The sequence below is a fragment of the Meleagris gallopavo genome, chromosome 5 (assembly GCF_000146605.3).
Source record: "Meleagris gallopavo isolate NT-WF06-2002-E0010 breed Aviagen turkey brand Nicholas breeding stock chromosome 5, Turkey_5.1, whole genome shotgun sequence".
In the NCBI taxonomy this organism is placed as follows: domain Eukaryota; kingdom Metazoa; phylum Chordata; class Aves; order Galliformes; family Phasianidae; genus Meleagris; species Meleagris gallopavo.
Genome location: NC_015015.2, coordinates 36,706,805 through 36,729,005, shown reverse-complemented (window position 1 = coordinate 36,729,005; position 22,201 = coordinate 36,706,805). Strand labels below are relative to the sequence as shown.

Below are 22,201 nucleotides of genomic sequence, written 5' to 3'. Positions count from 1 at the left end.
TGCAGATTTGATCTAAGCAAGCAGTCACAAAGAAAGTGCACTGGAGTTTTTGAAAACTTCTAATTATGGGGTGTGGTAGCTTGTGAGAGTAGAGCAAATGTACAGACTTGGTTTGCATTAAAAACTGTTTTGTGTGTGCGCACATGTGGAGAATGGGGGAAATGGCAGCTCGCTGCCCACTGCTGCTACTCTTAAGTGGAGCCTTAGCTAAAAACAATTTTTCTGTTTTTTAAAGGGTTCCTTACCAGATGACTGCACTGTAATTACATGGTTTTCAAGTTGAAGTGTGTTAGCCTTAACAACACCAACTGACAAGAGCCAGCAGCTTCTAGCAGGAGCCTTTAGACTGTCTGACAGCAGGTAAACATGGAGCGAGGCTCTGTTCTGATACAGCCTGTCACCTTCACGAGGATCTGTGCCCTGGTTGGAGGAAGGCTGCTGTGGCTGCTTTAACAATCGCTACCATGGGGCAAGAAACAAGGAGATGCCACTTTTCTTGTGTTCTTCAGTTCTTTCTTTTTTTTGTGAAACTAATACTCACTACAAAGTGTGCATGGACACAATTCTAAAACCTTTTTCTAGCAATTATGTTTGGGTTTCTTTTAAATGCATGTTTGTCTTAGCAGCATGTTCTTGACAACTTTTGTTGCTTCCCTTTTGCAAACTATGTTGGTTATACTTGCTTCTGTGCTCTTTCCAGGCAAGAAAGGAATTTTATCTTTCTTTGCTCTTTCAATTATCTGTAATATTACATGGTTACAGAAGTCTCCTACCATGTTGCATGGCTACTTGGTTGATAAATGCTGATGGCTCTCCAGCCTTGCAGAGTTGAAAGAATGAAGACTGTAATCCTGGGGAGTGCTTTTGTTTAGTTTTATCCCTGGTTAGTGTTAGAAAACTGTTAAACTGAATTCATGCTGGGACAGTAAAAAAGCAAACAAAAAAATACTAACTAGGACTTCAACTGCTGTTTACTGTGGCCACACATCTCTACTAACAATTGTGATGCTGAAATATCACATATGGTTGTAAGATGGTAACTCCTTGCTTTCACAGCTTCTTGCCTTAAAAAAAACAGAACACCTGCAATGAAATATACCTTATGCTAGCAGTTTTCAAGTCATAAGAGTTGCTTTCCTTTCCTGGTGCCACAGGGATAAGTCGCTGGCATCTGCCATTCTGTGAAGCTGAAAGATCACCTACAAGTTATTAATAGAGTATGTATGTAGTTGGGTTCCTCTTCCCTTCCCTGAAACTTTCCTGTTAATGTGGTACTACACATTAGTGAAGAAGTAATTATTTCATTTCATCATCTTTACATTTTATTTATTCAGTTTTTTCACATTCTATTCATAGAGCAAGCATCACTTTTAGCATGCAAAGCTTCCCTGTACAGCTAAACAAGGACAAAGCAGCTGCACTTTTAAAACAATTCACATTATTTAATTTTATATACCTCTGAAGAGATCACCCAAATTAGAAATACTTAATTTAAAGTGAATACTGTACAATGGAAATCACTTATTCACAATATTTGTAGTTATATTTTGTTCTCTATTTACAAAATACTATCCTAAAAATTTTCTATTAAGCTTCAATTTGAGCAAAGTAGTTTATTTATACCTAAGTAACAGCAGTTACTTAACATAAGGGAAAATGCCATTAGAAGAATAGAGAAATAGTTCAGCATGGTGCTCAAACACCTGTCAAGTCTCTTGTGGTTCTGGTTGTTCTGTGGCCGATGTATTTGACTGCGGTGACTCAATTCTATTTTCAGGAGGTGGGGGTGGAGGCAAGAATTCAGGTCGCTGAGGTGGATAGTGAGGAAAGGATCTCATGGGAAATGGATTTCTCACTGTGAGACAATGAAAGTAGTCCAGTTAATACCAATCACACCAGCAAATCCACACCTGCTCTTCTACCCCATGCACCTTACTGCTCACAATGGCCTACCCAATTAGAAGTCACAAGGTGGAACCATCTAAGACGATGATGTGCTCCAACGAGACAAATACTCTAGGAAAGGGAAGGACAAAATACCCACTTTCCTCAACAGTGATCTGGTGCCAGGCTTGTGGCAGTAGCAGTTAGTGTCTGCTAATGGGCTGCTGCTGCTGCTGCCACCACTGCCTTCAGTTTGATGTGCAATTTGATTTGGTAGCCCTTGGCTGTCATACTGTAAAGCTACTGTGGAAGACAGAGATTACTTCCTCACAGCTTAATCTGAGAACAGCAAGAGGCAGAAAGAAGCCCTTCAATCTGATACCTGCATCTTCTCCCAAAAATGGAAACCACAAAGTGAAACAATTAACAGGTATGTCACAAATGCATGCCTTTGTATGGACATTAGCATACCTTACCACTAAAGAACGATGAAGTTCTGTGATTTATGTCTGATGCAGCTTCACAACTACTTGCTTTTCTACTTGAGAAAAGGAACCTTTCAGCTGCTGAACACTGTATGCCCTTTTCCAAAGGTAGTATTAGTGAAAAATACTACCACAGTGAGCAGCTCTGAAGAAGTAAATATACACTACCGCCGTAACCAGAAAGTCAGACAAACTGAGAAGTGGTTTGTGCAGATTAAAACTGAACGAACAGGCAATAAACCACTCATGTTCATTAACCTGAAGTAAATGCTAACAGGAGTTACGTACTTGGCAGCGGAGGGCGTGGAAGCCCCAGGTCTCGTACTGGAAAACATTCACGTGGTCCGTAGATGCCAGCAGGGGGAGGGGGAGGAAAAGGGGGTCGTCTCATGAAGGGTCCTCGGGGATCCATAGGCATCATTGGAGGTCTGACTGGAGGGAAAGGTGGAGGAGCAAACCCTGAGCTGACTGCTTCACTTTCAGATGCCAGCAGCTGATCAGGGAGAGAGTTCTGTAACACATTAAAACAGGGAAGATAGCTTAGGGAAAGGGAAAAGGAAAGAAAATATCTTAAATCTCATCAGGTCCGCTTTGATGTGGACTGTCACACAAGCTATAAACCAGTTCTAAGCAGCATAATCTTGAGCAAGGCTACTTTGGTGCACTCGCCATCACCTTGATTGTAGTTTCACTTTTCAGGTTTTAATTAATTTTCAGCAGTCATTATGCTAGTAACATCTTCAAATTAACTCACAAGACAGTGAATACTGTGATAAAATTCCACATACAATTTTTATAACTTGGACTGCACAGTGCAATATGCTATTGAGTATTATAGACAATTTTTTTCTATTTTTTTAAAATATATTTAAATCAAGTTTCTGTTTAGCTACTTACGCTAAGATTAGAATGATCTTTCATCTCATTTCCAGTTGGTTCTGTTAGTGGGCTATTTTCTGAAGATGTTTGCCCATCTGTATGCAGAAGTTAAACAAGTTACTCAGTGCTGACCCCCCCCCAGTTTTTTTTTCTTAAATCAGAAGATACAGGCAAGAAAATTAAACATACTGCTGGGCCAAGCAACTACTCTGAAGACTGAAAGACAACAACAAGGAACACAAAATCTGTGTTTCAGCATTTTCACCAACCTGTGCACAGTTCGCACACGAATATTCCCAGGCTGTACTTTTTACCCAGGTTTTTTGTATCCAGATAAAGCTTTTTTTTTTTTTCCTTAGAAGTTACACGTGCATTTTCCTAGAGGTTACCACAGCAGTTGCATTTCTCCCTTCTCATACTTTATTTCTTTGGGAACTCCCACTTCAGCTGAAAGTCCTACTCTCTAACCCCCATTCTCCCAGGCTGGGAATTACTGCAGTAAAACATGCTCCTGACATAAAGTGCAACAGCATCACGTCATTTCAAGCAGGCTTTGCCTGTGTTAGAGAAGCCATTACTTAACAACCTGAAACATTTTTTAAGCCATGCAGAGCATATTCATTCCTTGACACTCAAGCTGCATAACACTTTCTGTTTTAAATCCCTGTTAAGTTGCTCTCAAACTCTGTCAAACTTCAACCCTTCTGACAAGTGTCTTGCCAAATATCTGCCTTAAATTAAGCTTTTGGAGTTAGACATCTCATCTTAAGAAAAGGCATGTTAGCTTGCTGAGAATTTGTAGTCAATTCACTTTAGAGTTGAAGCCTGGATTCCACTACTGTGAGATGTTGCTCTTCTGAGATCAGATGATGAGTGTATTTTTACAAATGCCTAAGTCTGATGAAATTATATGTCTCTGAAGAGCAACATTCACAAGCTTAATGAGCTGCTAGATGTTGGCAACAACGTTATCCAACTGTTATCCACTGTTTCCATTAAGTAGACTACAAACTGCTGAAGAACCATGCACTCAGGAGAGACTGCTATTGCTAATCCTTCCCATGGCTCAGTACAGTCATCCTATACTGAGATTCTCTGGTTGATAGTACCACAGAAGCCAGGTAAAGTAATTCCCACCTGTCTTCTCAAAAGACTGCATATTGTAAGTCCGCAGCTCTGCTGGTCCAGAAAGTCTTCCAGTATTTGGAGGATTAGGGAAAAATCTTTCTTGTCTTCGAGGAGGAAGAACTGAATCAGTATAAGGCTCACCTATCATTGGAAAAAACAGAAAATCAAAATATCACCAAACAGGTCAGTGTTTCATACAATTTGACACCAGCAAAATTCTCTGGCTATCTTATGCTCTTGTACATAGTCAAAGTGACTATTAAACAGGGTGGGAAAGCAATCTTAGATTCAGTAGCAATGAAGGCCAACATACAAATAATCTATTGTTTATTTTAAATCACACTAATCTAAGAGTGACATTTCCCATTACATTTCGTAGTGTTCGAACACGTTTCCAATTTACTTGCACTGAATTTAGTTATTATGCAGCTACAAGGCAAACTGCAGCAGCCAGATTCAGAGCAAGGGTGAGTAAGAACACAGTTCTGGACAGGAAAACAGGAGTACCTCTGCATTATCCTGTAAGTAGCTGAGATCTAGCAAATAGGAAATTTGCCAGATATAGTTTGTTCACCCTGAATGAACTTTGAGTTTCATGATCAGGCTCATATGCAGTGGATGAGGCTTATATACAACTATAATATCTTGCTACAACTGACAATTGTTCTATACCTTTTTTTTTTTTTAAATGTTAATTTTTAAAACTGTAGTATCTTTGTTTCTTTAATGCAAGCAAAAATACTTAATTCCATTCTTTCAGTAGCTAAGCAGATTTCTGTACCTGATGGAGGCAGAATTATTCTACGTTCTCTGTCCCAGGGAGGAGACAGGGATCCAGTATCTGATGGTGGTCTGTGGGGATCAGTTAATCTATCAGAACTCATGTCTCCTCGTTCATTACTGGCTTCATACATGACAGTCGATCCTGGTCCTCTAGATCCTAATTGAAGAAATCAGATAGCTAAAACTCATGTTTTCAAACCTTCCATTATGTCTTTCTTCATTAAGTCTGAAAACAATGGAATGTATCACGAAATGCCAGCACTTTCAAGATACAAGAGGAGCAAGGGTCCACAGGAATCTCCAGCTGTTTGCTGATGATGATTTACAAGAAGCCTTTAAAGGTTTGTTTGGAAGGAAAATATCTTAGTTCAAAAGAAGCGTAATCTACACTACCTGATATTTTTAAAATAATTTCCAAGAGTACTCGTTAATTCAAAGAAACTACTAGGTTCATGGTAAGTGTTATTTTTAGCACTAAAAATAACTGTCACTAACAAGACCTATTCAATTTAAAAATTATCACTCGAAGTTAATATCCTCATTAAAAATTTCTATTCATATTATATTCAACACTATTCTCATTGTCTCTATTATAAGAAAAAAAAAAACCAACCAGAAAAGACCAGGTCAACAAATAAGTAAGTAGAAGAGAGACTGTGACAATGAGTGACTTCAGGTTTGTAGTTTTCTTTCAAGTAAGACTTGTTCTGAAGATTGACAAAATATACAATTCTGGTATCCTCCTCTATTCTGAAATTCAACCTAGAATTCAAAACCATTTTCTATCTTGCACGAAGTGAGACGAGCACTATAATTACTCTGCAGTTACATCAACTACACACATCGTTTGTTTAATCTATCCAAGTTATATTAGTGTTCTGTTGCAAAATGAACCACAGTTATGCTTTTGCATAGTTACCTTCCTTGCTAAGACTCCACTTTGAAATCCAGTTTTCACCTTACTCACCAGCAAAACCTGAGCTACAATTTGAAGATTGGTATGACATCTAAGTTTCATTACTTATTGCTTCTATTCAAGTAAAAGTTGTCAAACCTGTATTTTTTCTTGTTTGTAGTATAGCTATGGTTGAACATTCAACCTCAGCTTTTTTTTTCCTCTCTCAGAACATAAATCAACTTTCAGATGGAACCGGCTATATTATTTATGGAGAATTAAAGTACATAAATAGACAATACTAGTTTTTAAAAATCAATGTTGATTATTGAAATCCCTATAAATATTTTCATATATTTCCCAATAAGTACAGTTGCCAACAGACCTCATAGCAGTACTAAGCTATATAGTAGCTTCTTCATTACCTGTAACAGATGCTGAACTCCATACTAGAATTCACCTACACTGTTTCCATTAAAAAAAGATAAACATGAAGGAGTCATGTTTCCTTCCCTTATGACCTAAGACACTGTGGGTTTCCTTCACCTATCTCAAGTGGTACATTCTACTCCTTAGACACCACCTTCCTGTTCTCTTTCAGCATCTAGGGATAAGACTCAAACTCCAAAACTAAAGGGAGAAGCATTTCACTGAATCAGTAACTTCCTACAGAATCATTTTTCATGACTCTCAATAAAATGTTGAGAAAGTAGGTACCTCCACTTTCCTTCTCTCTCTTTAAACGAATGTATGAATGAGATGGAAGTGTCTATTTTTTCTTCAGAAATCTAACTGACTCATTTAACATCAGAAGTTATTTCAGCAGAACTGCATTTGTCCAAGATATAAGACCAAGTTTGGCTCTCTTCTCAATTTGTGTTTGCGAAGTGTTTGTGAACAAAATTTTCCATTGTACTGGTGTACATTATACAGATTTAGAAGCAAGATGAAAAACAGGAAGAGTTTGTCTGTTTATACTGAATTGGTTGTTTTAATGCTTTTGTCACCAGTAAGAGGAAAAGGTGTGACAGATTTATAGCAGAGGAGAGAGAAATCCAGAACAGACAGGTTTTCAAGTTTAAGAATTGTACCTCTTCCTCCTCCTGCACCTGGAAGCATAGGTGAAAGCCTTAAAGGACCCTCCAATAAAGTTGGAGGGGAAAGAAAAGCTCTTGTTTCAGATGAAGGCCGGCCCATTGGTGAGGGTCCATATGGGGAATGCTCTGGAACAGTTAAAACAAAATACTCAAGTTCACAATACTCAGTTTAGCAAGCTGTATTAATTACTTAACTTCTTAAGTGAAGTTTAAAACTAAATTCAGTAAGTGAAATGAGAACTGCGTTCCAGTTACTGTATGTGTCATATTTCCAGTCTACTCTCATCAATGCTCCCAACACTTAGTTTCAATATTACCTAGAGCAACTTAGGACTTTTTTTTTTTTTTTAACATGACTTATTTGTACATACACATGGCCAAGATAGGTTTGAAACAATTAGATGTGTGTCAGCTCAGGAAACAGAAGCAGAATTCAGAACTATTAGGGTCTATTTTACAATTCAATACTGTACCTCTGAATGGTCTAACTGGAACATCAAGAGCATAAGGATCTTTTTCTAAAAGGTCAAGTTTAAATTCTGCTTCAGTTAATCTGTAAATAAACAAAGAAAGTGCAAGAATGTTAGCAGACTGCACTGCTTACTGTTAACTTTCCCACTGTAAGTGCTAAACAGACAGACAGATTTCATTCTCTAAATAAAAAAAGACAAGGGATGTCACAGAACGCTGAATTTAGTAATTCCTCAAATTTCTTTATGCTACTGTATTTAAACTGGAATTCAGAAGTTGAACAGCATGTTAGATATCACAAGTGCTAGCACAGCAATGCTCTCATGAGCACTCCAAGATATGCTTCAGGTGTTACTTTAACTGTACATCCAAAAGTTCCCTCCCATCACCTAGGCCATTAGGTCAGTACAGACTTCTGAACTACAAGTTGCAAGATCATTTGGTAATCATGACTTCTTGTTAATTCATACATATTAGAAAAACAATATCATCAAAACCTCAGAGTCCTAGTACTACACTCTGCTTCTTTCATGAACTAATTCAATACCTCACACAGTTCATATTTTCTTGCATGGCATTATTACAGGAATCCTCAACTGCCTGTCTTTCAGAGCTACAATGGAATACTGTGCTCACTCTGCCCTATCATGATTACCATTGGTTAACACAGGTCTAGAAAACACTGAATTGCACAAATCCAAAACGTCCCCATGTGTCAAATCACATTTGTTTAGAATCAGATCAAGACTGCACTTACTTTTGTCTGTTATGAGCGTTTTCTTTTCTTATATCATTGAGTTGTCTTTCAGCTGCACGAGCTGTCAGCTTCCAAGAGGGACAAAAATCAGATGCTTAGATATTTTATTAATTAAATCCTTCATAAATGTGAGAGCTCCTAGATCTAAGACATTTTTCTATCTGAGGTGTGGAGATTGTATTTTCATTGCATGCTACTGATGCATAAAGCACATGAAACAGAGCCTCAGAGACATCACCAAATGACTCTAGCAGTTCTGCTAGCTAACTTTTTGGAAACAAGAAGGCTTTCCAGCAGATTCTTAGAACTGCAGGAATGGAATTCTTAAGCTATAGCTACTTTGAAGCATCTATAGAATACATACAAGATTTAAAATCTCCGATTTTACGTAAGAAAAATTTATATTAAATTAATACAATTCAAATCTATATTACAATCATGAAGTGCTATTTTAACAGGATGATCTCATACAGACCATTCTGCAAAACTGAAGATTTTATTAGTCAGGAGATATTGTAATGATTTCTGTTTGGAAAAAAGTAAAAATGGAATTTATAGCACCATTCCTAGGAAGCTGTCAATGGAACACACTGTTCTCACAGGACATAATGTCTTCTATTAGTAGATAAAAGGAATGGAGTGCATCCAGGAAAAATATTAAAATGGCACTGAAGCAAAGCCAAATGCTTGTGTTGTTAGCAAAATGTCACACACTTATTAAATGATGGCATGTTATTCAAGCAGATTTAGTGCAGTAGCAAATAACGCTGCAGTACTTAAATTCTACTGAGCTCATAAAGCAAGCTATTCAAATCACTGAAAAGAGAGACAGTAGCTGACACAGAATTAAGAACATTTAGTGTTTTGAACTTACCCAATTATCATGAGCTTTCTTCTCGTGTGAAGTAATCTGTGGAAAAAAAACATTTGTTACATCATTACTGAAGAGCATTATTCATCTAAAGAAGAAAAATTAAGATTGAGTAAATGCTCTCATTCATAAATTTAATGTGTATAATTATGAGACAAACTTAAACCAAAGCTCCTTTTTCATAAAGTTACATATGATCTCTGCTAAGAAACTGAGCCAACCAAAACAGATGGTGTAAGAGAGGTTAAAAGAGAAGAAAACAAAAGCCAGATGAAGTGCCACAACCTAACTGGAAGTGGTATTTCAGTGCAGTAGCATCCATCCTATTTGGCACAGATGCCAGGTAACACAAAGCACATACCTGATTCTGATAAGAGCGAATGGTTCGTTCTAGCTCTTCTTCCAGATCTTTTGCTCTCTCTCTGTAACAAAAATAGCATTTATGATGCTGTAATAAACTGCTGAGAAAAAGTAGTTTTAAATATAAAAAGCACAATCGTAGTACTTAAGATTTTGTATCTAGAAGGAAGTATTGTTACTTAGGCCTGGATTTAACAGCACTGATGTCATTTTTGTGTATCCTGTGGTCCTTAAAGTAGTACATACAGGATGCTAAAAACACATCCCTCCCAACTCTTCAGGTCTGTGATATGCTTCAATTTAAAGGATATCCCTCTACATAATGCTCTAACAGCCAGCCTTACCAGTGCAGCAACTGTTAACTGGCTGGAACCTTATGCCATTTCAGGCTACTGGTCAGTTCTGAGGGACAGTTACTTGCACTAAGGTTATTTCCAGACCACAGAAAGCATGAAGCCACCTTGTTGTCAGTCTCCTGTGCACAGCCTCTGCAGATGGGCCACAGATACATGCTGAGGATGCTAAAACGTGAATTCTGTATTCCTGTAAGAATACTGAAGAATGCCTACAGTAACTTCATATTCCAAAGAAAAATTACTGTAATTGTTCAGAACTGTAATGTTCAGAAAGCGTAGCTGATCAGTACTGTTCACTTTGAATCAACGCTCTCAGAAGCACTACAGGAAGACAGCAAATATACATTACAGATCAAAGAAGAGAAACTACAGAACAGCAGGTGTAACACGAAACAGAGAAAACCAGTTAAAAAATTATAGAAAATATTCTTGCATTAGAGTGCTTTAGGAAAGAATTTCTAAGCAGTAATACTATTTTACAACTCAAACATACAGAAATAGAACACTAGAACTACAGAGTGAATATGTTCAGAATGATGGGAGAACCGAATGTTACTTTCATTTTAGCTTCTTATTTTGATGCCTATCCAGCTGACATTTAATTATGAATAACATTCCAATCAAAAAGCTCTCACTGGTATTCTGTTCTCAATTATGTATGTGTAACTACACACAAACAAGCACGCACACACACACACACACAAAGGAAACAATCTGGAAGAAATTCACTTCTTCTGGTATTCTCTGTTGCCTTTTGTTCACTTTCAAACAAGTGAATAAAATTTGTCATTACCTGTAGCTGTTTAGTTCTTCAGCAGCATGAGTAATTTTCTCATCTACTTTCGAAAGCTTTTCTTCTTTTTGTAGGCGTTCTCTCTCTTCTACTGTCAGTTTTCTTTAAGAAAATTCACAAACTAAGGTTAATTCTGTTTTTAAGTCAACAATTCTGTAGTCAGAATATCAAGAAACAAAATCTCAAAATCTCAAAGTTACTTGGCTAGAACGTATAGAAAATGTTTATCTAGATAAAGGATTTTACAGACAACAAACTAAGTGGCAGAAACAGGACTAGATTTTATTCATATTAATTTATTCAGTTCATTAGTTTTGTATTATGAAGCATTAACACTACTCCTAAAAACCATTCTGGAAGACGATTTAAACTCACAAATACTAAAGTTCTCCTTTTGCAAAACATTTACTCTCTAGGGAGTAAGTATTTCTATTTAAAACAAACAAAAAAGCACGTAACTCCCTGCTTCCTCCCCCCCAAAACCAAAAACAACCACAACCAAAAAAAAACAACTACACAGACCTACATTATCTTTCAGTGCTATTTCAGCAGCTATTTAGCAGATGTCCTGTTAGTACTAATAGCCTCTTTTATTCAGCTATCAAACTAACTTCAATGCATATTGGCTATTCTTGTCTTTGACAAGCAGCACAGGTTGGTTGAGCTTTGGCGTGGTCTGTTTAAATGGCTAATTTTTAAGTGGTTCCTTTCTATTCCCTCATCTCTTTTAAAATCAAATGCTAATGTAGTGGATTTTTGGGTTTTGCTGCACTAGCATGTATTATATATGAACTACAGAGCAGTTTATTGTTGAAAGTAACACTTAAAATAGGCCCTGCATACTGCCTAGTACAGAATCAAGACTTGTGCTGCTTCTCTTGCTACCTTCAGAATTATGTTTTCTCCTCGAAGTAGTAATTTTTGGCTAGTAGAACTGTAAATTCATGCCCTATAATGATTCCCCCCCTACTCCCACCAAAGCTACACAGTCACATATGCTGCTGAAGGTTTTACATGTTCCATCCCATCTCTACCAGGCAGATTCCCAATCCTTTCCGAATTTTATTTCAGGCAATAAGTCACAACCCCTACCATCATTCTTTCTGGGAAGCAGACGGTACAGCCTTTGTATTGCCTCTTTGTTGGTAAGGAAAGCCTAACTCACAGAAGTTCTGTGTTGCTTACTGATAATAGCTAGCTTGTCCACGTTTAACTCCTAGCTTAGCTTTACACGTAGCATCAGCCTTCCACAGACTTTACCAGTTCTATTGTTACCACATTAAATACACTCCACAGTTAAACAAGTTACTGATTGTATTTCTTTCAGCACCTTTGACAGATGAATTAGATCATATCCTTATTTAAAAGTCAAGCTTTCTAACTTCACCTAACTTACTCCATAGATTAAAAGACTAGTTACTTTTCCACTTCTCCTTTTCTCCATATTTACTTGTGGAAAAGTCCTAAAATAACATGCCATTACTGCTACGGAGACAAGTTAAAACTACTTTGACCACAAATGTACACAAAGGTACAACATAACAGAATTTTCTTACATCAGACAGCTCTGTAAAACCATATTCAAATTTTCAATCATTTTCAGCCCCCTGAACAGAAACATGTGAATGTCAAGCAACAAGCATTTAATATAAAAGTCAGGAGGAACCATCACCTGTGTAGTTTCATTTCATTTTCTTGATAAAGCTCAGTCATAACTTTAAGCTTCTGCTGAAGCTTTTGAACTTCACTTTCCAAACGTTCATTTTCAGATTGTAAGGAAACCTGTTCACTTTGGAGGTTTTCTATACGTTCTGTCAAATACAGAAATAATTATATTAGGAATTACATACAGTTCACAAAATTGAAGTATTTGTAACATGTCTAGACTGTAAAAACTTTGGATACCACATTAACTTAATAAAGTATGCAATAACGTGTATTAATACATTTCAGTAGATTATACAAATTGAGAAACAGTATTGGCCTTTTGATGGGAAGCCAGCAATTATATTCTCTACCTGCCACAAAGCACAGTTCTGAGCAAACAACTAATCTTTGCAACCCCTCCAAACGGTAGAGCTTCTCTAGACAATGCAGTTTTGTAACTCACAATGTAAATCTTTATTTACAGCTTTTATTATTGTCATTACTCCACTAAAAGAGTAAAATCTTTATCATATATTCTTGTAGATTACCCATACAAAGTCTTGCAAAGATGCCTGAAGGGATAATTCCAGCCTTAAATCTCAATTATTTGTCTAACTACTTTATCTATCCAGATTACAATCAGTCATGCTCTTTATTTACTACTCCTAAGCCTAAAAAGCCTTACTATTCCTAAGAGCTTCACGTAAGTCTAAGTACTTTTAGGACAGAGTAAATATCGATTTGAAAAATGCATCAGCAGAAGAGGTCAGTTTAAATGACCATTAAGCACTGGAAAAATACAGTTTTACAGAGCATACCATCATTCAAATATCAACGTGTGATGGCTATTCTGCTTGCTTTCATCAACAAAAGCAACAGTTAGTTACAGAATTTTCAAATTGTAGCAGCAGTATTTTCATTTCATAAAGTTTAATTCAGTACGACCTATACAACAAAGGAAAACATAAAAATACTTATAGTTTCAATGCTCTAAAATTCAGTACTTCAGATTTTAATAAGTATTCAGCTTACACTACAACTAAACTATCAATTTTAGTAGGTTGTTTTAAAATTTTAGACTAAAAGTCCACTGTTTCACGTCCTATATTTATGTAAAGATAGTCTGTATTTACTAACATCACTTAGGCCAGATATTTTAAGATTTTGTAACTTCCATACTCCAAAAGAGTGCAATAAAATTTAGAAATGGTTTTAGCAGTCAATTATAAATTACTAAACTTGGATTGCTTCACCACCAAAATCAAATATTTAAAATACCTAAGCAATTCAAACAGGCATTTTGAATACATACATCAAGTAGATCTATTAACTTAAACTCAGTCCAGTTTTTAGTGGAAATAATATGTCATTTAATTACCTGTAAGTTCTCCCTTAGCTTTACTTTCATCAGACAATTTTGAATACATTTGATCTCTTTCTGTTTCCATGGTCTTTAAACAAGCATTTAACTACAATCAAAATGAAAAAAGTAGCTTAAAATTATTAGAAACTGTTTGTATGCAAAAATATTTAAGCAACAAAATTGCACAACTTTGTGATACCACTAGATAGCTATTTACAATTAAATTTAGCATTAAAAAATCACATATATTGCATTTAGATTCCCTCCCCACCCCCATTCCATCCACAAATTTCTTAAAATCACATACCTTTGCAGCATAGATCAATTTCTTTATGGTTCGTTTTTGCTGATCATCTGATTGACAGAATAGAATGTATCACATATAAAGCACAGAAAGATTTGTGACAGAGCTTACTACTCTGCTACTGGCATCAGTTTATTTTTATTTAAAAATGCCACAATAGGCAAAGCATATTTTAAAACAGAAAATAAGTGTTTTTCCCTCCCTGACAGACTCAGACTAAGAGTGAATGCATTCTAAGATTTACTGCTGCACTCTGTGCTATCATCAAAAGCAAAAGAGAAGCCACGCATTAATCAGAAGGAGGAAAGGCTCTTCTGTGCTGCTTTTTCAGGGGATCCACATCTTTATCCCCTGTGCTGTCACACCGCCTGCAACAACTAACAGCTGTGTAATGACAAGAAAGTAGAAATTAAGCTCTAGGGACCCACAGTAATACTGGTTGGAGGAACTTTAGGAAGAAATTAAAGTAAGGTTCCCACCTATGTACGTCTGAAAATCACTGCCTAATATTAACATAAGCTAAGTCACTCTGTAAGAGACCAGGCATTGAGTCTTTTCATTTCTCTATAACAATTAATACACTTGTATCTATACCCATCCATTACTCTATGGTAACACAGACTACCATTATTCCAGAAGTTTCTAAGCATCAAATAACTTGTCTGTCATGAATAACATTTGGTGAGTTTTGAAAATCCAATTTTTATTCAGTTTGTTGGTTTGATATCTATTGAAATATTTTTAATATCATACCTAAATGCTCTCCATTTTCTGTTTCACCCTTTAAATCAGTGTCCCAGTGGTTATCTTCAGCATCATCTTCATCTCTGATTGCTGAACTCCAATCTTTCATCTTTAACAAGTACTGTGTCAACGACTAAGAAAAACCCCACACAAAACAAGAATAGTAAAATAAGTACAAATAATAAAAACTGAATTAATAATACAACTACTTTTCCAGGTTTTCTAACTTTTATTTAGTTCCCTTAGTTGATCAAGTGAGCTTTATGTGTAGGATTCTCCACGTCCAACATTATACTCTTCCCATTAAAGAATATACTGCATGTTATGGTATGCTCAGGCAAGACTGTTCAAGTACCCATATGAGTAGGCTTTTCACAAGACTTGTGAGTACGAATAAGGCCCTAACCCCCATAATCCAAATCTCAGAAAAAATATTCCTATTTATAAGAATCAAAAGTGTTTCTCCTTTTTAAGACCTGCTGGCTTCCAAGACTGTCATAAAGCTCCCTGTGCTACTAAGCAACTTTATTTGTTTAGCAGAAAAGGAGATATTAGAGGATAGACACAGCAAACAAAAAACTCAAAACAACTTATCAAGAGTATCAAGACAGAGATCATTTGTTCAATTCTCTTGAAACTTCATGGTTAGCATGAGTTTGAGTAATCCAATTCAAAGCTGACTTTCATGATTTACCTTGACTTGACTCTCTTTATCTTTCAATACTTCTTCTGTATCTGCTTTAGACGATTCCAACATCTTAGTTTGTTCATTTAGTTCACTAAATCGTTCACCCCATCCTTCAGCTTCTTGTAAAAGCTAAAAAGGGAAATACTAGGTTAGGGTGATTATTTCTTAGAACCAAAAATCAAGGATGAATATCAGTTGAGCATGTTACGTGTATACGTGTACTGTCTTTTCAAAAGCAGAATTTTAATCTCTCATCCACCAATATGAATTAAACAAACACAGACTACAAGACAGTTAAATTCTCAAGATTCGAAAACAAATTCTATGTTATTGCTCCATTGCTTTTACTACAGTAGTTTGGCTACTGGCACACAACTGCATCTTTCAATCAGTAAAAGCCACGTATGAATTTACAGCTTAGTGCAAGCTGGGTATTACCAACAAAAGAAAAGTACTCTTTTTGTTAATACAGAAGACATACAACTCTGTTTATCATTAAACATCACTCCTAAAAGGGAAACTAAACTTTGAGTAGCTTCTGCATAAAGCCAAACAGAAAATAAATTCACCTTACTTATGTTCTTGTAAGAATAACAGTGAAGGAAAAAAAGCAACAATGTGCAGTGAAATAAAGCAGCATATATTTCTAATGTTCCTGGAGAAAAACATAAAAACCACCCAACCCACAAATAAACATACAAACAAAAAATAGGAACGTGGAGTTCGTTAGCATTTCCCTTGTTCAAACTAGAAGGCCCTGACACGTCATAAATCTGAGAGAGCACATCTGTTACAGTGTTTAAACTGTGATGCGCCAGATGATGACCCATTAGTGCAAGCAGAGGAAAAAAGTACTCTAATTTCTGTGAACAAATAACATTTTTGTTACCTTTTAAGCATAAGTGAAATTCCATCTTTAAAAAAAAGAAAAAGAAAGGGATAGTCCAGTAGAGTGAACTAGTTCACACACTTAAACAACCTTATAAAAGAAAACACAAATAAACAAAGCAGATACTTTCTCTTCTTTTCTTACGGGGCTCTATAAACTACTTTCCAGGTTCTTCATTCACTAAAAGCACAGCGAAATGCAACATATACAGACATTCTGAAATTACTAAAAACGGCAACACAGCTATGATATAATGACAAACTGCACTCATCCTAACTTACCCAACCCTAACTTACTCATCCTAAATAAGGTGGTTAACAAATGACTATATCAGGTTATTTTATCTGGAGGGAATTAAAAATATATATGTAGTTATGAACCTGACAAATTGATTACATCCCAATGGCTGTTTTTCTGAATTTCTCCTGAGTTTGCCTGACATAAAACTATTGTCTATAAAACAGTAATTTTCAGCACTCAGTATTACCTTGCTTTAAGTCCTATTTTTAAGTGGAAGAAAGAAAAAGAACAATCTTTTCTTCAAGAAGAAATAAACAGAAAATTTGTCTGAAACCAAGAAGCTACTAGTAAAAAGCTACTAGAAAAAAAACTCTATTAAAACTTTTAATTGCGTACAGCTTCACAAAATTTCAGAGAGATGTTGTCACACTGGCAATAAAGACTGAGATCAGACACTTCCTTCTCACAGAAAGTTACATACAGATTTGATGAAAAAGAACTGAAAGAAAATAATTCAAACCAACATCTGCTGTTTGTCCACACACAGCATCTAACACAACTCTCCTCATCCCTTCCCCCCATTTTAATTTTTATTGGTGTAGTCAAACATCTAACTCTGCTAAAAGTAAGAACAACATTAAGTTCTACTGATAACAGAGTTGTGCATATCTGGAATGTTTCTCTAGCAGAAAATTTACCATTTCCAGTAACTTCCCGACAAACCAGCAAGTGTGATATCAAAGGTGCTTTAACAAAATCAACAGGCCTGTATGCCTAGCTCTTCAAAATACCTGCCAGGACACATTTCACAACAAGGAGATGAGTCAGACAGGAAAACAAGTACACATCCATAAAAAAATGAAACAGTTTATGTAGTGTTCAATGTTCAGAAATATTATCTTTTTTGTTAGAAATCCTAAGTTCATTATAAAATTTGGCATTACACTGAATGTCTACTGCATATGCTGAAAACTTTAAAATAACCACCATTCTTTGAGATCTGGCTATAGCAAAAATAAATAAACAGCTAAAACTTGAGAAGTAACAGTCCTTTCTGTATCTCCACATTACCGATCTGACTTCCCACGAATTCATCCACAACAGCACTACATTAAGTTCCCTACCTGTCTTTTGCACAGTCTGTCATTTCTTCATTTGTTTGCTTTTATCAAATAAAACCATTCTCTTTGCTGCTAAAAAGAATCCAAGCTGCAGGCTTGCTTACATCTCTGCTTTCCTCAGCAAAAATCCTATTAGTGTCACATTACTACATGTCATCTTCCTCAATAATCTGTATATGTATTTCTTCTATTTTTTTATTGTTTTTTTAATCAATATGGAACTACTTCAGACAAAATTTTTCCATCACCATTTTAAAGGTATGCCCGCTCTTCCTAATTCCATTTACAAGAACATTCATGGGCTACTAACAGACCCGTGCAGGAGGAACTCCTTGGAGAAATCACATTTACAAAGCACTGTACAAAGATAAAATTTCTAAGGAATTTAACTAGGAAGAACTTACCTGTTTCTCACTCTCCTGAAGCTGGTGGTTTTCATCTATTGCATCTTGAAGAGATGTCTTGAGTCTCTCTGTATTAATCTGATATACTTTTAGGGTGGACTTGGCCTACATTTTTAAAAAAAAGAAAAAAAGTGTGCTGTTTCAACAGTGTATGTGAAGACATAACAAGTAGAGTCACCATGGACTCATTCTTAATATGTCTAAGTACGTTACATTTGTATTCTGATCTTTTTATCACAATTTCGACAGCTTTTGCAGACGGTAGTTTTGCAACAACGTGTACCATTGTAGAGTAAGAGAGCAAAGAGAAGACAATGGAATTGCATTGTAAGTGCAATATAATAAGTGACAATCGCTATATGAAATTAAAATTTAGTAAACCATGGCACAAAGAAATATTAAAGCCTTTGCAATTCTTCTCATTTACATACCAAATTAATTCTGCCTCCTACTAGTCAAAATTTTAAAGAAGTAACTACATTGAGAACGAAGGAATGATGAAGCTTCGAAAACAGAAACTATAAAATAAGACATACCTCAGCAACTTGTGATTGGATAGATTTTGCTTCTTTCTCCAAAGATTCCAGTCTTTCCTGAATTTCAGCCACCTGAAAATAATTATTTTTTATACAGCTTCTTCAATAGAATTGACTGGAAAAGTCTAAGCAATTACTGAAGTTATTTTAATTTTCGAACTGTGAAGGTTGCTACCTCCAAACCAGACAAAGCTGTTTTTCTGAGAACATTAAAATGAGTTGCAACACAGAAAAGATCATTTCTATTCTTACCAATTTATCATTTTCTGATTGCTTGGATTTTTCTTCTTCCAGTTCCTTTTCCAGATTCTCTATTTCTTGGTTGAGTTCCAAGTTTGATTTGTTCAGTTTTTCATGTGTTTCCTAAATCAAGTTGTTTTGACAATTAACAAAACACACTTGACATTAACTACATAAAAAGAGTACGTTTTAAATTTCATTTTAATGCAAAAATGACAAAGTACACTTAACATCAGCATATCAAGTATAGATCTCAAAGCACTCTAGACTCATGCATGCTAACAAAACCTTTAGCAACTAACTATTGGGTCTGAGGTGCAGAACAAAACAGATCAATTTGCTTTTTTGTTACATAATTTTTATATAGTCCGTTATTTCATTCAAATTTTTTTGAAATCTTTTACAAATATACACTAAGTACAGGGGATATTTTGTTACTGTGTCAATATGATGCTATTCTGTACTTATGCATGTCTTTTCTTTAAAAGTCCTGGTAATTTTAAAACATTCCAGTAGGCTATAAAATGCATTTGAAGTAAATAGAACATGAGAACATACTTCCTGCAGCGTCCTATCTCTCCTGCTTAACCAATTAATTGTTGTCTAACATGCCATTTGCTCTAGTATCAGATGATAATTTCCTTTCATCTTTTTCCCTCTTTTTTTTTTTTGTACCTCAAAAAGAGATCCATCCGATTCTTTCATAACGTTGTCATCCTTTAGAGACAATTCTAAATCTTCCAACTGAAAAAAAAAAAAAAAATCAGAACTTATATAAAAAATTGCCTAAAGAACAGAATAAATAATAATCTAGTCAAACACAAATTTTGATTACAGTGTGAGATATCAATAAGGCACTGAATTGGAAGGTTGGTGTGTTACCTCTTTTTTGCTAAGGCTGAGTTTCTCAAGAATTTTGCATTTCTCTTCAACTAGTTCAGCAATTTTATTGGCAAGCTGTTTTTCCCTTCCTAAAATAAACAGACAGCTAGATGTTGCAACATTCACACAATAAAAAGTAGCAAAAAAAAAAAAAAGTTTATGAAAGTTATGCATCAAACTATGAAAAATAAGCTTACCTACATAAAGTCGACTTCTAACCTGAAACAAAAAGAAAAAAAAAACAACCTTGAAAACCTCTGATTAATTACTCTTACATAGTATCTGAAAACTATTGTCTATAGTAATAATCAGGTCACCCACTGAAATGAAGAAAGAACACAAATAAAGGCTGCAGTCACGTAACACTGCGAACACAAAGTGGTAACGGCCTGAAGAAGAGAGGAAGGACAAAGGATAGTTACTCTACATGCCAGCTCAGACTTAACTTCCTGTGAAAGAGCAAGAAACCGCATGCTGTAATACACAGCAGTCAGAGCTGCAGTAAGGGCACTACTTGATGGGCATCCTGCCCACTTCCCCTTGTGGGAAGTACCAAATCAGAGGCTGCCACGTGAGGACTAATGCCCTAGAACCAAAATCAAACAAACAGCAGGATAAAACGCTACTACCAGCCTGGACAAGAGATGAGGAAGTTGAATGAGCCCACCAAAATGTTGTAACGTGACATTTCTGTCACAGATGTGCCTGGAACATGTCTCTGACATCTAAGGAGAATGAATTTCTCTCTGAATTTCCCTGTATCCTTCTCATTCCAAGTCAAACAGTTTAAGCAAGAAAAATAGAACGAACTCATAAGCATACCTATCCTCTCAATCTCTAAAAGGATTGATACTGGGTGATGTGCAAGAGGAAAACAATAGTAGAGTTGCTATTTGACTCAAGTTAAGTTGAAACTTACATTTTATATCCATTGACAGGAATGGAATACAGTTAAAAAAAAAAAAGCAAATAAAAACAAAACAAAAAACCACTAAAGGAATGACAAAAAATTACAGATACATTAACTTATACAAATAAAGACCCCTATTCCAGACAACCTGAACTGCTGCTGCAGAATAGGTGGTATTTTTCCAGGTCTAATGAGATGTCAGAACCTTTAATACAAATGCAATTGCTCTTATCTGAAAAATAAAGATGCCACACAGCCTATCTTCAAAGACAAGAGTCATTACATCTAGCACCAAAAATCATACTCTGACTCCATGAGCACAAACAAAACTTAAGGAATACTGGATTATGGATAATGAATTCATTTCTTTAGTAGGGAGATGTTGGTAAGCAGATTTGCGTGGGTGAGGATCTAAGTTATAACAATGGAAGGCAACCCATACCTCAAAAATATCATCTGATGTTTGTGTTAAGAGGTTTCAGTACCACATTTCTCCAGCTTACTACTCACAAACAGCTCAAAATAAAATCAGTTCAGTACTCTGACACGTAGCATCAAGGTCAATGGTCAAAGTTTTTTAAAATGCGTCCCTTGATGGGGATTCACCCAGATTGTTTTTACTTCGTTACTTTAGAAAAACACCTCCTGTCTTGACAAAGCAGGCTACTTCCCAGCTTTTTCCTTTTTTTTTTTAAAGAGAGTCTAAATACAGAGTTTTAAACCTACTGCGATGAAGTATTATGTACCTTGCAGAGTAACAATTTAAATTGTTAGAAACTGTCAATGTAGTCTATATATCTGCACGCCAATTGAACACTTACTGACTGATAACTTCTATATAGGAACAGGAAAATTGTAAAGGCTCCAGCAATGCTGACAGCGATCACTACTTCCCAAGGGAAACCATAGAGATCAGGTCCCGGTCTCATGTCTTCAGGCAGTGATGCCACAGCCTGAAAAGTAAAATTGAAAGATTGAACTGAGGAGGTAAATATTTTCAACCGAAACAGACACAAGAAGTAATCTAAGTCAACGTGTAAGGCAGGAGGCACAGGCCTGTACATCTAGCTTTTCCGAGACTCCAAGATGGTGGTTAACAGGAGCCTGAGTTTTGCATTATACATTTACCAAATGGAAAAAAAAAAAAGGATCCAGCAAGATCTGATAAGGACCAGACAAAGCTCTGAGAACCTCTCTTGCCGTGTGCGATAGTCACAACTCAATGCGTGCAGTAAATGCAACGTGTCTTAAATAACCTGTTGCCATACAGCAAACCTCAATCTCTAATTCTTTAATAAAGCTTTAAAACCACCACTACCTCAGCAAGGCACAAGCTAGGAGGGGATCTCTGCCCCGTTCCAGCTTTTCGGTATTTCTCCCACCCCGAAGGGGCGGGCAGCGCGTATCGATCTCTCCGGGCGGCTCAGCGAGCAGCCGGACCCCGCCGCTCCCCGGGAGCACGGCTCGGCCCTAC

General features: G+C 36.1%; 1 protein-coding gene across 4 annotated transcripts in view; it reads right to left on the bottom strand.

Moving 5' to 3' along the window:
* Positions 1–1,299: 1,299 nt before the first annotated feature.
* MIA2 (MIA SH3 domain ER export factor 2) overlaps positions 1,300–22,201 on the bottom strand; it is a 28,952-nt gene continuing 8,050 nt past the window's right edge. For 3 of the 4 annotated variants that reach the window (XM_010711705.3, XM_010711706.3, XM_010711709.3), the window contains 23 exons: positions 21,549–21,680; positions 20,015–20,036; positions 19,818–19,906; positions 19,611–19,679; positions 18,948–19,058; positions 18,696–18,767; positions 18,160–18,264; positions 15,512–15,634; positions 14,827–14,950; positions 14,077–14,123; positions 13,785–13,875; positions 12,432–12,570; positions 10,760–10,861; positions 9,612–9,672; positions 9,254–9,289; positions 8,380–8,447; positions 7,625–7,704; positions 7,146–7,277; positions 5,158–5,316; positions 4,386–4,517; positions 3,267–3,343; positions 2,658–2,880; positions 1,300–1,855 (listed from right to left, as the gene is read on the bottom strand). In XM_010711705.3, the coding sequence (XP_010710007.1) occupies positions 1,707–1,855; positions 2,658–2,880; positions 3,267–3,343; positions 4,386–4,517; positions 5,158–5,316; positions 7,146–7,277; positions 7,625–7,704; positions 8,380–8,447; positions 9,254–9,289; positions 9,612–9,672; positions 10,760–10,861; positions 12,432–12,570; positions 13,785–13,875; positions 14,077–14,123; positions 14,827–14,950; positions 15,512–15,634; positions 18,160–18,264; positions 18,696–18,767; positions 18,948–19,058; positions 19,611–19,679; positions 19,818–19,906; positions 20,015–20,036; positions 21,549–21,680 (2,343 nt within the window). In that variant the 3' untranslated portion in view covers positions 1,300–1,706. The remainder of the gene's footprint in view (positions 1,856–2,657; positions 2,881–3,266; positions 3,344–4,385; positions 4,518–5,157; positions 5,317–7,145; positions 7,278–7,624; positions 7,705–8,379; positions 8,448–9,253; positions 9,290–9,611; positions 9,673–10,759; positions 10,862–12,431; positions 12,571–13,784; positions 13,876–14,076; positions 14,124–14,826; positions 14,951–15,511; positions 15,635–18,159; positions 18,265–18,695; positions 18,768–18,947; positions 19,059–19,610; positions 19,680–19,817; positions 19,907–20,014; positions 20,037–21,548; positions 21,681–22,201) is intronic. The other variant, XM_031553608.1, reaches the window with a different exon arrangement.